Genomic DNA, 13,774 nt, shown 5'->3' on the forward strand with positions numbered 1-13,774 from the left:
CGCATTTAGGTGCCTAAATATGGATTCAGGTGCTTAGCTTTAGGCACCCTACTTTGATCATTTCGATGCAGGTGTCTACAAAGCTGGGCTTCCCAAAAATAGAGTAATCCAAAAGAGGGGAAGCTTTTTGGACCTTAAGTGACTTGCCTAAATGCCACAGAAGAAGGGTGATCATATTTCTCAAAGAGAAAATGGGACACTGCGAGTGGCTGGTCTGAGACCTACACCTCCCTGCTAGCCCCCTGCCTGCAGGGCTAGCCCGAGCTGCTTGCCTGAGTCCCCCTCTTGTGCAGGGGAAGGCAGGGCTCAGGCAAGCAATGATGTACATACTAGATAGGGTGATCATAGTTCCCGAAGGCTGGGGCTGGCAGATAGCGGCTTGCCTGAGCCCTGCCTTCCCCGGTGCATGAGGCTGGAATTGGCGTCGTTGTTCGCCTGAGCCCTGCCTGTCCCCAGCAGAAACCCTGCCCCCCCTCCCCTGCACAGGGCTGGCATTGCCACTCGCCCCCCGCCCACGTTCCTCTGCACCCCACTTTTTTGACAAAAGTGGGCATTTGTCCTGTTTGCTCTTGCCAGCTTGATCCGTTTGGCAAGAGCAAATGGGACAAATGCCCTCTTTTGCCAACAAAGTCAGGACGGCCGGGACAGGGCTTAAAAAAGGGACTGTCTCAGCCAAAACGGGATGTCTGGTCACCCTACACAGAAGGAGACAGAATCGGAACTTGGATTAGCACTCTGGACTCCCTGGCTCCCAAACCTGTGCTACTGAAATGTGGTGAAAGGAAGAGGAACGACATTTACTCCTCCCTTCCTATGCAAACTACAGACAGTCTGAACCATTCAGTCTTGGACTGCAGGCAATGTCAGATCACAGAGCTTTCTCTCTGAAGCTAGCTTTGCTTTACCTGCTGATAGCCTGGGCCGGGTTCTTGGTGTCTGCATCTCTTGTCGGGCATGTGGGAGCATGTGATAACGTTTTGCTTCGTTCACTAGATCCCGGCAGGCCTCTGAAGACTTTATCAACTCCTCATTGTCAACAATGTTTAGCAGATAACTGGGATGGATGAAGGGGAGGCGGACCACTGCCAGCAACTCCGCAGCATACTGGAGAAAGAACACATGGGAGCCTTAGTGCTTGATTTCAACCATTCTGCGTTTCCTCCTCCCCCATCACAAACACTTCCCCTTATTACCCAACTTGGGAATATATTATACTTTGAGCTGCCCTTAGTACCTGAGTGTTACTGTACACAGTCCTGATTTTCATGGATCCTGCATACACTCCCCAAACCTTCATTATTGTTCAGGTAGCACAAAGACAACACATCCCTTAGCTGCTCCACTCTGAAGGTTTTTTTTCGGGGGAGGTCCCATATGGAGACAAAAACAATCTTCAAAAGCTGACAATTCTTGTTATACAGAGATTTTGTTGTAAAAGCAGATTCTGAACTTATACTCAATATGACACCTTATGCACAGAAGACAAGCATTAATCTTCCTAGCTTCCTGAATTCACCTTGAAATTTAAGACTCGTTGCTACATTGAAAACAAATGGCTTTTCTAGCATTTTGTGAGAAACAAAAGCAGATGAGCAGCTTGCGTTTGAATAGCCTCTATGATGGAGACTGAAAAACACCATCCAATTTGTTAACTATCTTTTAACTAGTAAGATTTATTTGTTGGTGAAACAAATCACGTTCTTCAAAGTTTTCCTAGAAATCAGATTCCTGTGGATGCGACACAAATACTCACACTAGACCCCATCTTCTATACAAATAAAATAAACCTTGTAGTGCAAAGGACATTGGAAGAAATGAAGCTGTCTGTCACTGGTTATTGCTTAAAGGAAAACAAAACCACAGAAGAGAAAATTGCAAGTGATAAATGAAGAGTCCATTCACTGAGAACTGATTTTAAATCACTGTTTATCTTACAGCATATCACAGAATACTTCACAGTGAGAGATAGAAGAGTTGGAGAATGCATTTATGGAGCTGGGTATAGGGAACATATCAGGACAATAAGAACTAACTATGGCTGCATATTTAGAAGAGGACAGTAAAAGAAAGGTGACTATTAAAAGCAGAAAAGATGATTGTTACTAGTAAACATTTATATTATTGGAGCACCCAAAGGCCCCAATTGGGATTGGGGCCAAGATTCAAGGAAATATTCTTGAAGATTTAGGGGTTGATCCTGAGAGGCGCTTAACACCCCAAACTTCCACTGAACTGCAGTCCTCATTACTTTCTGGAATGCAGGGCTTTGGAGCTGTGCTCCAGCTCTGCTCCAGCTCCAGGCAAAAATCTGCAGCTCCACTGCTCCGGAGCTGCTCCACGCTCCAGCTCCGGGTTCTGCTCCAAAGCCCTGCTGGAATCCATCTGTCTGGTTAGTTGTTTTAAACCATCTTCATCACCTTAGTGTGTGAGTGCCTCTCGTGTCTGGGAATCAGGTCACAGCTTCAGTGGAGGAAGAATGTAGAGATACAGGGATGGAGAAAGGGAAAGATGAGTGAGCAGTTGTTGGTTAGAAATATTTCTCAAGTTCTACTGTGTACAATTGGTTCCACCCTGCTAGGTGATAAGTGATCATAATCATCGCAGGAACATCTTCTAACACTTCCCATTTCCCTACAATAAATTTAAAACACAGGTATCAATTTGGAAGGACATGCAATTATCTGTTTCCAGTAGGATTTTGCACGAACCTACCTCCTTAGAGCCATGTCACCGTGATGATATAAACTAAGTTAAAATGAGCATGTGATGTGACTGAAATGGGTTCAGTCTGGCAGGGAGAAGAATACAGGTTTTCACAAAATCCAATCACTTCATTTAACAGTGTAACAGGAAGGGCTTGGAAGTCTGAAACGTCCAGTTTTCTGAGAAGAGATGAGTGTGTGTTTGCATCACAGTAACACCTCTGAACTTCGCAACTATAATAAATAACATAATAACACTTTAAACATCTTTAGCACCTTTTTGTCTGAAGAGCTCAAAATGTTTTGCACACATTAATTAGTGTGAGCCTCACAGTACGCCAGGAGGCAGGCAGGTTTTACAGATGGGGAAGCTGAAGCAAAAATGATTAGAGTGACTTGCCCAGCGTCAGAGTGACAGGAAGATGACCAGAAGCAAATGCTGACTACCTTGTTCTAACCACTAATTCATGAGAATTCCTTAATACAACATGAGATTTTGGAGATTCATCTGCATAAGGCCAAACACTTCCAGGAAGGACCCTTTGGGTTCAATCCTGAGCGTCACGCTGATCCACATGTATCAAGGAAGTGGTGTAAGGGGAGTAGAAAACAACAGGTTTTCTCCTTCTGGGGTGGGAGGCATCCTCAGTAAATACAGAGCCATCTATAAGTGGTTCTATGCCACCGGTCCTACAGCCTGCAGCTAGGGGGCAAGTCAAAGGTGGGGAGGCATGCAGGAGGCACAGTCTTAGCAGGTTGCCCTGTAGCAATTCCTATCTGTCTCCTTGGGGGTCAAAGCCACTTGTGTGGGAAGCAGCCTTGGGACTACTCTAATCTATACCAAACTCTAGGCTGGCCCCACAGAAGCAGTCCCAGGATCAGGGAGACTCAGTGATCTCAGTTGTGCCCCTAAATTTTGCCTGGCAGAACATCAGTTGAGTAGCTGGGCACAGGTAAGAATCTGAGCCCTGCCATCTGCCACTGTTCCATACAGTGAAATAAAAGATTCTTCCGTGACTCTTTCCTCTACTAAAATGTATTGTAGAGGGGAAAAAAAAGTTCTGTCCTTTCCTGAGAGTCACAAATGTCAGGGACTTGGCTGCAGACATCTTAATGCCATTAAAATGATGCTCACTTGTGGGAGAGGGAGCACAGTCGACATATGGCAGTGGGAGGCAAAGCTCCGATTTCAGGAAGTGCCTTTTTTAAGAAGTCTGGGGGAGTTTAACCTTACAGAGGAGCCAAGATGAAATGCAGAATCAGGACACCAGGAATAATGAAGATATTGATGGGGACATCAAAGTTTAGCCAGTGAGTCTCTAACGGGGATGATCATCCCATGCTGTAATGAACTAAAATGAATAGCTAAATAATAGTTTAAGTAATGGAGAAATTGGAATATGCATACGTCTACAGCTAAGGCAGGCCAAACAATCTTCCCAAGAATCCTGGTTCATCAGAAAGCTGCCCCTCCTGCTTCTCCAATAGACCCTGTGCAGGAAGCAGCCATACTGACAAGTAAGACAAAACACAAGCAAATACTCATGTCATTAAATGAGAACTTGGGGTTAGACACCAGGATGTCTCCATCTTTAGCTTAAATTGACATTTAGGGGAGAGCTCCCCTCCAGCAACAGGAGGCAATTCTTCTGACTCCACCCACAGAGATACTGCATTCTTCCCCCATGCCTCCTCAAATAAATGAGGCAACGGCTGCTGAATTAGCAAAGCACACTCTCTCTTTCGCCCACCTTTCCTTAATTGGATTGGTGAGAAACTGTAACTGTGTTTCTCTCCCTCTCTTTCTCTGTCTGAGCTTGTGGCTCATTGTGAAGGCTAATAATAATTAGAACATGTCGCTCTCTCTCATCAGCATGAAAGCTAAAGTCACATATCAAAGCTAATGTCACATTTCACTCTTATTCTTTCCCCACCCAAACAGCTACAGAAATACAGCTGTATGTGTGTGTGAGAGAAAGAGAGCACACACAGTTGCTGCTCTGCTTCATCACTGCCAGCATTAAGGGTATGGGTAATCTCATTGTTTTTTTACCAAGGGATTTGTACAGTATGTATAATCTCACTGTCTCTAGAGGATGGTAGAGGCTTTTATAAACCAGTGGCTTTTCGCACTAGCTCCTTTAAGCACTATAGTCGATGGCAAGTTTCATTTGGCTTTGTTGATTTAAGTACATCCAAGTGGTCTAGGGATTCTGTAGCCTATTCCTTTCTGATTCTGCCTTGTGACTGCTTCATAGCCTTGTTAGCTATGATTGTATTAAATATCTTGTGACCATTATCCTTTTTATTGAAGATTAGAATAAGTACTATTAAGCATTTCAACCTTCTTACCATCTCTTATTTGCTTTTCTTCCTTTTCTTTCTCCTTTTCTTGCTCCTTGTACACATTATTAATACTATTACTATTAATAATAAAATAGTACAATAGACGTGAAGGGCACTTTTCAAAATGTACGTGGCAAAACTTTCAAAGAGCAGCCTCCATTTTTGTGGATGCAAGTATGGGCTTACAGTTTGGGCCTGTACTTCAACTGTGTCTACAAAATGTTTAGAGCATTCATCTCACACTCTCTGAATGCAAGTGCAAATTGGGTAGTCAGAGATGCAAAATATTCAGATTTGCACCTGCAATCAGTTGATTTTTCTACACAGGAGGTTGCTTGGTAGAATTGTATACAGGAGGTCAGACTAGATTACGATATGATAATGGTCTTTTCTGGCCTTAAATTCTATGAATCTGTTAATTCATTTTTTCAGGTGGTACAAGGCAGACCACGTCTCAGCCCCTTCAGCATTTAGCCCATTGTTTCGACAAGGCTCTACTCCAAGGACTTCACCATTTAAATTAAATCACTGCAATAGAAAGAAAAAATGAGGCATGAGTATGGGAACAGACAGGACAGCTCTTTAACTGGTGTAAACTGGTGTGGCTCCATTGACATCCATGGAGCTATTCTGATTTATTCCAGCTGAGGATGTGGCTCATAGAGTCACAGACAGTTAGGGATGAAAGGTTAGACCCCCCTGCTGACTCTTTGTAGAGTTTGCTCTCCATGGGGGATGGAGGGAGGGAGGGAGGAGAGCTGGCTTGACAACTCATGAGTATGGGGGACGGGCTATGAGGGAAGGAGTAGACAGATTTGGTGTGGATTGGCTCCTGAGGCACATATACATTTGCCAGACTGCTATCAATTTCATTAGCTGAGCTGGCCAGCAGCTTCTTCACATAGCCTGAGTCCCCAAGGATTTATAAAACCAAGGACAAAATACCTTTATTTTGCAAAACAGACAGGGTTTCTGCCCCATAGAGCTTACAAGCTAAATTTAGATGTGACACTGTGAGTGAGGGAAACAAACCATAAGGTGGCATGCAGTGGGATAGCTCAGGGTTATACCAGTCAGATCATACTGAGCAGTGGTGCACGTATGTCACTGGGCTTCTAGTAGGCAGAAAGCAATTACTCAATCTGGAATTTGGCCAAGCCTCTGTGGTTAATGGCCCTATCCTCTGGGACATTTAACCACACATGGTCATGACATGTGTTTAAGATCTCCTCTGAAAGGGATGGCACCTCTGATACCATAAAGGCCTCAGCACTACAATGGTATATGCACTGGTTACAGTTTTCACAGTACAGTGAAGATATAAATTATTATGTACATGTAAAATATTATTGGGTCAGTACTGACTCAGAGCGATGGTGCTGCCTGTTGTACCATCAAGATTATTTCTTGCTGCTTTGAGATGTCCCATCCATATATCTAACCCTGCATAATTTATCCACTTAACTTCTGTATGTGTTTTTTCCATCTCTCCAGTCAGAACAGCTCTCCCATTGGATCACAGAAAATTTTAATGCCATTTACATTTCTGCTTGGTGGCCTGAATGGGGATGTTTACTTTGCTAAACTTTTTGTGACCTTTCTTCCCCTAATAATTATATCTGTTTTATTAGAAGGTTATAGAAAGTGGGCTTTAGTAGGATAGCTGACTTTCAAAACTCTCTTCAGTATCATATTTAAAAAAATTGCTTTTTAATCTGAAATTCCCAAGCTAGTAAAATCCTCATAGGTATTCTTTAAACGAGTATCACTGTGCAGATTCTGCTTAGGCTATTGTCACAACAGTATACAGCTAGTTTTAGGAAATATGTTTACTGTTGCAGAATCAAATTTCCTGCTCTTTAAATATTACACTGGAAAGCTATCAAGATTTTTGACATTTTTGAAGTAATGCCCAGAGAGGTCAAAATAATGTTTCCCCTGATGCCTTATAGCTCATCTCTCTCTGTTTTACTATTCTTTCATATAAAAGACCCTTTGTGCTAGCTGCCTAAAGAAACATATTTTAGTTAGAAGTACAAATACAGAAGTAAGATTATCCGTATTAAGATAGGTTTTTAGTCCAAGAAACTGCTGTTTCAGCTATTTATGCATAATTCTAAGAGACTATTTTTTAACATTTTAAAACTAAACTAGGAATACATTCGATTCATCACAGAGACTAAGAAGATTAATACACCACAGCCGTAAAAAGATTTCTCTGCCCACTCACACAGAGACTGGGTTCAAATTCAACAGGATTTTAAAGACAAAATAAAAAATTCTAATCTGACAGCTGTGGCAAAAACTCAGCAGTACTGTTAAACAGTTCTGAGAGGACTCTGAGGTGGTAGCAATGCTGCACCACCAATAACACACAGAGACCTGTAGGGGGCACACATTTTTAAAAAGTAGAGGTTATCCCTTGGTTCCTGGACTGGCGGTCAGATGATGAACTGCATGTTGAGCTGCGCTGGAAACGAATGCTAGAAATCAAGAAGTTTCCAGTGGCAGAGTGACAAGGCACGGTGGGTTAGTTTCAGGCAAGAGTCTTGACCTGTCCCCACCTTCCCGCTGCTGCTGGAAATCCTCCATGATATTCTGAACTAGAACTCCTAACAAGTCTTTGCAAACTACAGGTGTCCAAGTGGAATATCAGTTGGGAACTGGCTGTTCTTTGAAAGTTTAAAGGGAGTTTCTGAGAACTCTCAGAGACAGCAGCACCAGTTGCTGATTTGAAGCTTCATTATTTTTGGGGCACCACAGTGCTACCTGGTGATCAGGGCAACCACTTCAATGCATATTGCCCATGGGTACATCAAGGGCATGCACTCTTTCTACTGATCTCTTCCATATTTATAAGTGTTTGGACAAATCCAAATCAAATCTCCAATCTCTGGTGTGCACAGCATTTGTCTACTATTTATTACTGTTTAGTCTGCATTGGTTCAATTTCTTTGAACTGAAAATCCACTAACTATAAAGCTCGAGTATCATTATAGCTGGAAACCTTATAACATAATGAGATGAACATTTGAAATGAAGTCTGGTTCTCAGGCCCTGGACTCACACAGTGACTCAGTGGGAGGGAGCTACATGTAGAAATCCCATGCACAGCAAGAGGAAAATAGCACCCGCCTCACTTCCTGAAATGAAGTTTTAACATGACATCTTTATGGCAGCACAGCTGACTAAACACCATAATGTCATCAGTGTTGCAGAAAAGGAGCTGCACGTGAACATGTATTTCTAGATGTAATGTGATGAGGTTATATTTAAGCACACAGGATGATAAATCATTAATTCATTACACTCAGACTTTATTTCACATTCAGACATTTTAATAAAGACTCTTATCACAAACGGCTTATTCTGCTGACTAAACTCGACCAAAATAAATGTCCTCAGAAAGTAACAAACGATACAACAACCAGTGATTGGCACTTCATTTGTTCCGGTTATAAATATACACCCACGTATACATCTGTGCACACACATATGCACCACAAAGGCATGCTGTCAAGATTAAATAGTGTTTGTAATGTGCTTTGAAAAGGAAGAGCACTTCTGACACATACAGCATAGTGATACACACATAAAAAAGATTGTTTCCTACTTATAATGCAATCCTGAACTTCATTTCCCTTTCCATTCAGAAAAGCATGGAGTGTGGTCTAATGTTTGGACCGGATGACTTGGGAGTCAGGAGTTCCCTTCATGATTCTGCTGCTGACAGAAGTGTGTGACTCCGTGCAATGCAAGTAATCTCATGCATACAGCTACACTGCATGTGTATGTGTTTGCAGGATTGAGTCATTCAGTTTCCTCAGCAACAGAAGAAAGAAAAACACTGTTAAAAGTAGGAAGATGTGTTGGTAAAGCCACAAAAAAACTGAGAGGAGATTTCAGGACAGGTGCAGCTCCCAAAGCTACTTTCAGCCTTTTTTTTTTTAAAAAAAATTAAACTAGATTTCAAGTTGATGGTATCCCTTAAAAAAAAAAAAAGAATGCTGTATACCATCCATTAGTGAGTAACAGAGAACGCCACCTTCACCCTGCTTTATTAATTAATGGACCTGTTTTCTCTCTTGTATCACTTCTTCTCTTGATGTTTTTTTTTTTTAATTCCCCATGTCCCCTGGGACTAGTATTAACTCACTCGTTCTGTTTCCTCCCACTCTTGATATTTTTCTCTCTCCAAGCCTGCGTGTGTATTCTTGTTTGTTTGGCCCCCTAGAAAAGGACTTAAACCCCAGATCTTTGAGCAGTCTGTCACCATGTGAAGACACAATGATTACATCTCATTCCTTGCACTCTTCACTTTCAGAGAAATTGGAGTTTGTTGCACTGCAATTATGGCATCTATTAGGACTCTTCTGCTTTCCAAGGGGGAGGCTTTCAATGCATTCTGCTATTATTGTAGTCACTAGGGAAGGGGTTTCCAAAGGTGCTAAGCACTCAAATTTCATTAAATTTTAAAAGAAGTTGGGTGCCTAACACCTATCAGCTTCTTTGAAAATCCCAACCTTCGTTTCATACTTAGTCCATATTTGCTTTCCTGAAGCCTAACACTCTTGAACTGCATTGTTCAGTGAATTAATTTCTTACTATGATGAATTTAAGTACCTTCCTGGTACTGAATGTCATCATTTTGAGTTTTCCCATAATTTTCTACCCATTGCTAAGGAAAAGGCTCAGAGTGTTTTTGATACTTTCTGGATTAAGCTGGCCTTCTTCATAACTATGGAACCTTTCTGATGCTGCATGTTTGACTCTATGTGTTAGCTGGGTCTTTGAAATTCCCCACGAGTATGGTATCCAAACAACTTGAGAGTTGCCCATTTTCCTTCCTTCCAGAAATCTACTGTTTCTTCTTTGTCATTCTCTGCATCCTAACCGAAGGCATTTTATTGCCATTCTCTTTAATTGGCTAAAGGTAGTTCAGTGGCATTTATAACTTTTGACATAATGCCACTTTTCCTTCTCCACATCATCTTCCCTTTCCATCACTCCTAGGTACTAAACTTACCGGTGTGCACGGTGTTCATTCAGCCTGCATTTGCTTTGCTTCAATTTTATCCCATTGCCCCTGCAGTAGTTATGCTGCCTTGCACCACCCTAGGTAATTCCTCTCCTTTCCTCTTCAAATACTTGTAGACAGTTATCCCCCTTTAGCTATTGTTAGACCAAGTCAACCATATTCAATCCTTTTAATCTTTCCTTCAAAATCAATTCCTCTAGTCCTTTAATCATTTGTTTTGTTCTTCTCTAAATTACCTTCAATTTGTCTACAAATCTCTGGTTCTCAGGTGCCATTAAGATACTATTTAGACAGAGCTTTCTCTGAGGACATAAGTTCATAGAGAGCTCATTAATTTTTTTATGGGTAAGACATTTCATTTTGATGTTAAACAGTATTTTTTTAAAAAGGGTACACTATCATGTCTGTATGGATCACAGAGAAAGGTGACATAGCATATGGCACTCTGGTCAGATAATAAATTTACTACTTTAGATCTTCAACATCTTGAATAGATATTGGGCCAGATCTTCAACTTGAGTAATATTGACATAAATCCATTGACTGTTAGCCCAGCAACACTGGTTTGCATTAGTTGAGGATCAGGCCCAGTATCTAGTAGATCCTGTCAACACTCCATATAATAGGTATTTCCCTTCCCCCCCTCCCCCCCCCACATTTCACAGAGAGGAAAGTGGACGTAGGTAAACTGACTTACCCAAGACCAAACAGTGAGATTACGGCTAAACTAGGATTAGAGCACAAGAGTTTCTGGCACCAAGCCCTGCCTGTGCTCCAACCACTACACCATGATGCTTTTCACATGATAGTGCCTCATTGTGCAATACGTATTTTGTATGATCACCCCAGAGGTAAACTAAGATTAAAAGGAATAACTACCACGATAAACCTTACTGTGTCCTCAATCAGCCTGGAAGAGAAATAAATAGAAAACCAGCAAATCCATCTTTTGTAGATGTGTCAGTCTGTTGCGGACTTTCCAACCAGTGAGAAGTAAAAGGAATTCCTTCAACCAGTGGTCTGCTTTCACTGCCACAGGAAATTACCTAGCCATTCAGGAACCTGACATCAAATGCCATTTTTCTCAGTTAGATTGCTTTTATGCCACTGCATTACTAGCAGGGCTGAAATAGTTATGTAAATGTTGCCATAAGCAGTTGACATACCTTTTCAAAGCACTGGGGTACAGTTATTTACCAAATACTAGTTTAATAAATAGTTCATTATTCGAGCTCACTATCTGTCTTATGTAGATGGATCGGTGACCTTTGAAAGCTCTGTTACTCTCCCTTTGTAGCACATCTCAGATGCTGTTTTCTGTAAAGCAGTACAGCTCTTTTTATATAGCACCGTAAGACTCCTACACGGCACACGTTACAGAATTAAAACTGGCGAGGGTATATCCTTTCACCTTGTTTTCCACAGCCCAGGTCCATTCAGGAGCTCCCCACTGCCATTTTGAGGCTGGCCATAAGAGGATTAACAACACTAAAAAGAATTTGATACCCAAGGAGTAGGTTTTCAACTGCACAAAGAACAGTTAGGCACCCGATCCTCATTCCCTTTCAGTGAAAACAGGGGACTAAATCCCATTTGTGCTTTTGAAAATATACCTCCCCCTAAGAAGCTAACATAACAGGAGGACTCTGGTGATTACAACCAAAGTAGTGCACAAGCAATAGCAGCTTTCCAAGGAGCTTTTCCTCCCTGGAGCTGTCACCCTACTTACTCCCTGCAGTGGAGAATGAAGAGCTATATGTACTTTTTTTTTTTTATATAAATATCACCTCAGTTCACCCAGTTGAAATTATCCTGCCTGACTGCATCGAGTTCAGTCAAAGGAGGCTGTTCAGAGGGTGGGGTGAGGGGAAGGGGGAACAAACAGGAACAAGACAGTGACAGAAATAAGGCTCCTTAAGGGAACAATGGGGGAACTATTAATTGGGGAATGCCCCTGGCCAGCCTTCAACCAGTCTGGCTAGGTTTATGATTTCCATCCCTCAGTCTAGGCTCTAAGGGGATACTAAACCACTAAAGCCCCTCAGGCCTAGAAAGGAAGAGGGGGGAGGGGTTGAGTGGGCTGCCAGTAGCTGCCTAGGGAGAGATGCTGACAGAGACACACAGAGAGGGAGAAGATACAGCAGGCAGCCTGCTCCCCACAGTCCAGGAGCAGGGATGTCTGGGCTAAGTAGAACTCACCCAGCACTTGCAAGGAAAGAAGGAGGTGCAGGTAAGAACCAGGCATATAGACTTTTTGTTGTTTTCCTCTTTGCTCTGCCTGCTATGTACCTCTGGGTGAATAATAATACTTTGTTTTGAAGAAGCTGTTTTTGAATCACTTTAACCAACTGTTGCCAGAGGCTCCTTGAGGAAAAGGGCTTACAAGTGCCAAACAGAGCTGGGCCTGCAGAATTAACATGCTTGGGAAACATGGAGATTGCAGCCCAGAGATCCAATCCCAGTGTGGTTGAACCAAAGGGTTCCATACACTTTAGAAGGAGAAAAAGGGATCTAAAACACAGCTCACTCTGTAACCATGATACCTGCCTTCCCATGGGTCGATGCCTTTACTTACTATGTCAACTTTATGAATTACACAGCAAGTGCTTCTGGGCAAAGACCTTGTCTTAATGTATCTTCAAAAAGCCCCATGCACACATATGACACACCATCCATATACAATACATGATAGAATATAGTGCTTTAAAGATCGTGCCCTTCATACTCTCCACCATTAAATTGCAGACCCCTGGCCAGCTGTACCTCTGCAAGGATTCACCCTTGGTCAAGGACAGCAGTGAGGGCTGCACTGTACCTTCCAGCGGAATTTTAATTTGTAGGTGGAGCTCCATAGGACCCCCCACTAGCCTAGAGGTTGCCCAGGGGCTGCCCTGAACCAGCATATCAACTGGTCTCTCGGGTCATGACCCTCCCACTTTTGTGGCTTTGCTGGCTGGTTACTGAAGCAGTTGCTGTGGTGCCTTGCACCTACTGGTTCCCTGCACCAAGAGATCTGCAGTGACAGAGCCTGGGTGAAACAATCCCATTATACCCTGAATGAAGTTAGAGCATCCTGTGATGCTGACAGACCAGGTGCCAGCTCATGCCAAGCCCTTAGGCGTCAACTGAACGCTGACAAATACAGAGCTGAATTAGTCTGGCTCACCTGTGTGTTAATATTGTTAAAAATGGTATTAGATTTATAAAAACATGTTTAGTGTTTAGACTTGTAAGTTGCAGCATGTATTGATCTCACTTAGAATATTTGTATCCCATGTTATAAGATAATATTTAAGTGTTTGCTCTGTAACTATAAAAGTGTTTTCTCTGAAACTGTAAACCTCCAGTCAAGAGAGAAGCACTACCAAGTGTGAAATACTATTTCATAGATTCATAGATATTAAGGTCAGAAGGGACCATTATGATCATCTAGTCTGACCTCCTGCACAACGCAGGCCACAGAATCTCACCCATCCACTCCTGCAATAAACCTCTCACCTATGTCTGAGTTACTGAAGTCCTCAAATCATGGTTTAAAGACATCAAGGTGCAGAGAATCCTCCAGCAAATGACCCATGCCCCATGCTACAGAGGAAGGCGAAAAACCCCCAGGGCCTCTTCCAATCTGCCCTGGAGGAAGATTGCTTCCCGACCCCAAATATGGCAATCAGCTGAACCCTGAGCATGT

The 13,774-nt window shown here is 42.5% G+C and overlaps 1 protein-coding gene across 1 annotated transcript in view; it reads right to left on the minus strand.

Annotated features, from left to right (window-relative positions):
- KLHL29 (kelch like family member 29) overlaps positions 1–13,774 on the minus strand; it is a 375,769-nt gene that overhangs the window by 52,388 nt on the left and 309,607 nt on the right. Inside the window, exon 7 of the mRNA XM_077812466.1 lies at positions 906–1,104. Coding sequence (XP_077668592.1) covers positions 906–1,104 — 199 coding nt within the window. The remainder of the gene's footprint in view (positions 1–905; positions 1,105–13,774) is intronic.

The sequence above is a fragment of the Eretmochelys imbricata genome, chromosome 3 (assembly GCF_965152235.1).
Source record: "Eretmochelys imbricata isolate rEreImb1 chromosome 3, rEreImb1.hap1, whole genome shotgun sequence".
In the NCBI taxonomy this organism is placed as follows: Eukaryota; Metazoa; Chordata; order Testudines; family Cheloniidae; genus Eretmochelys; species Eretmochelys imbricata.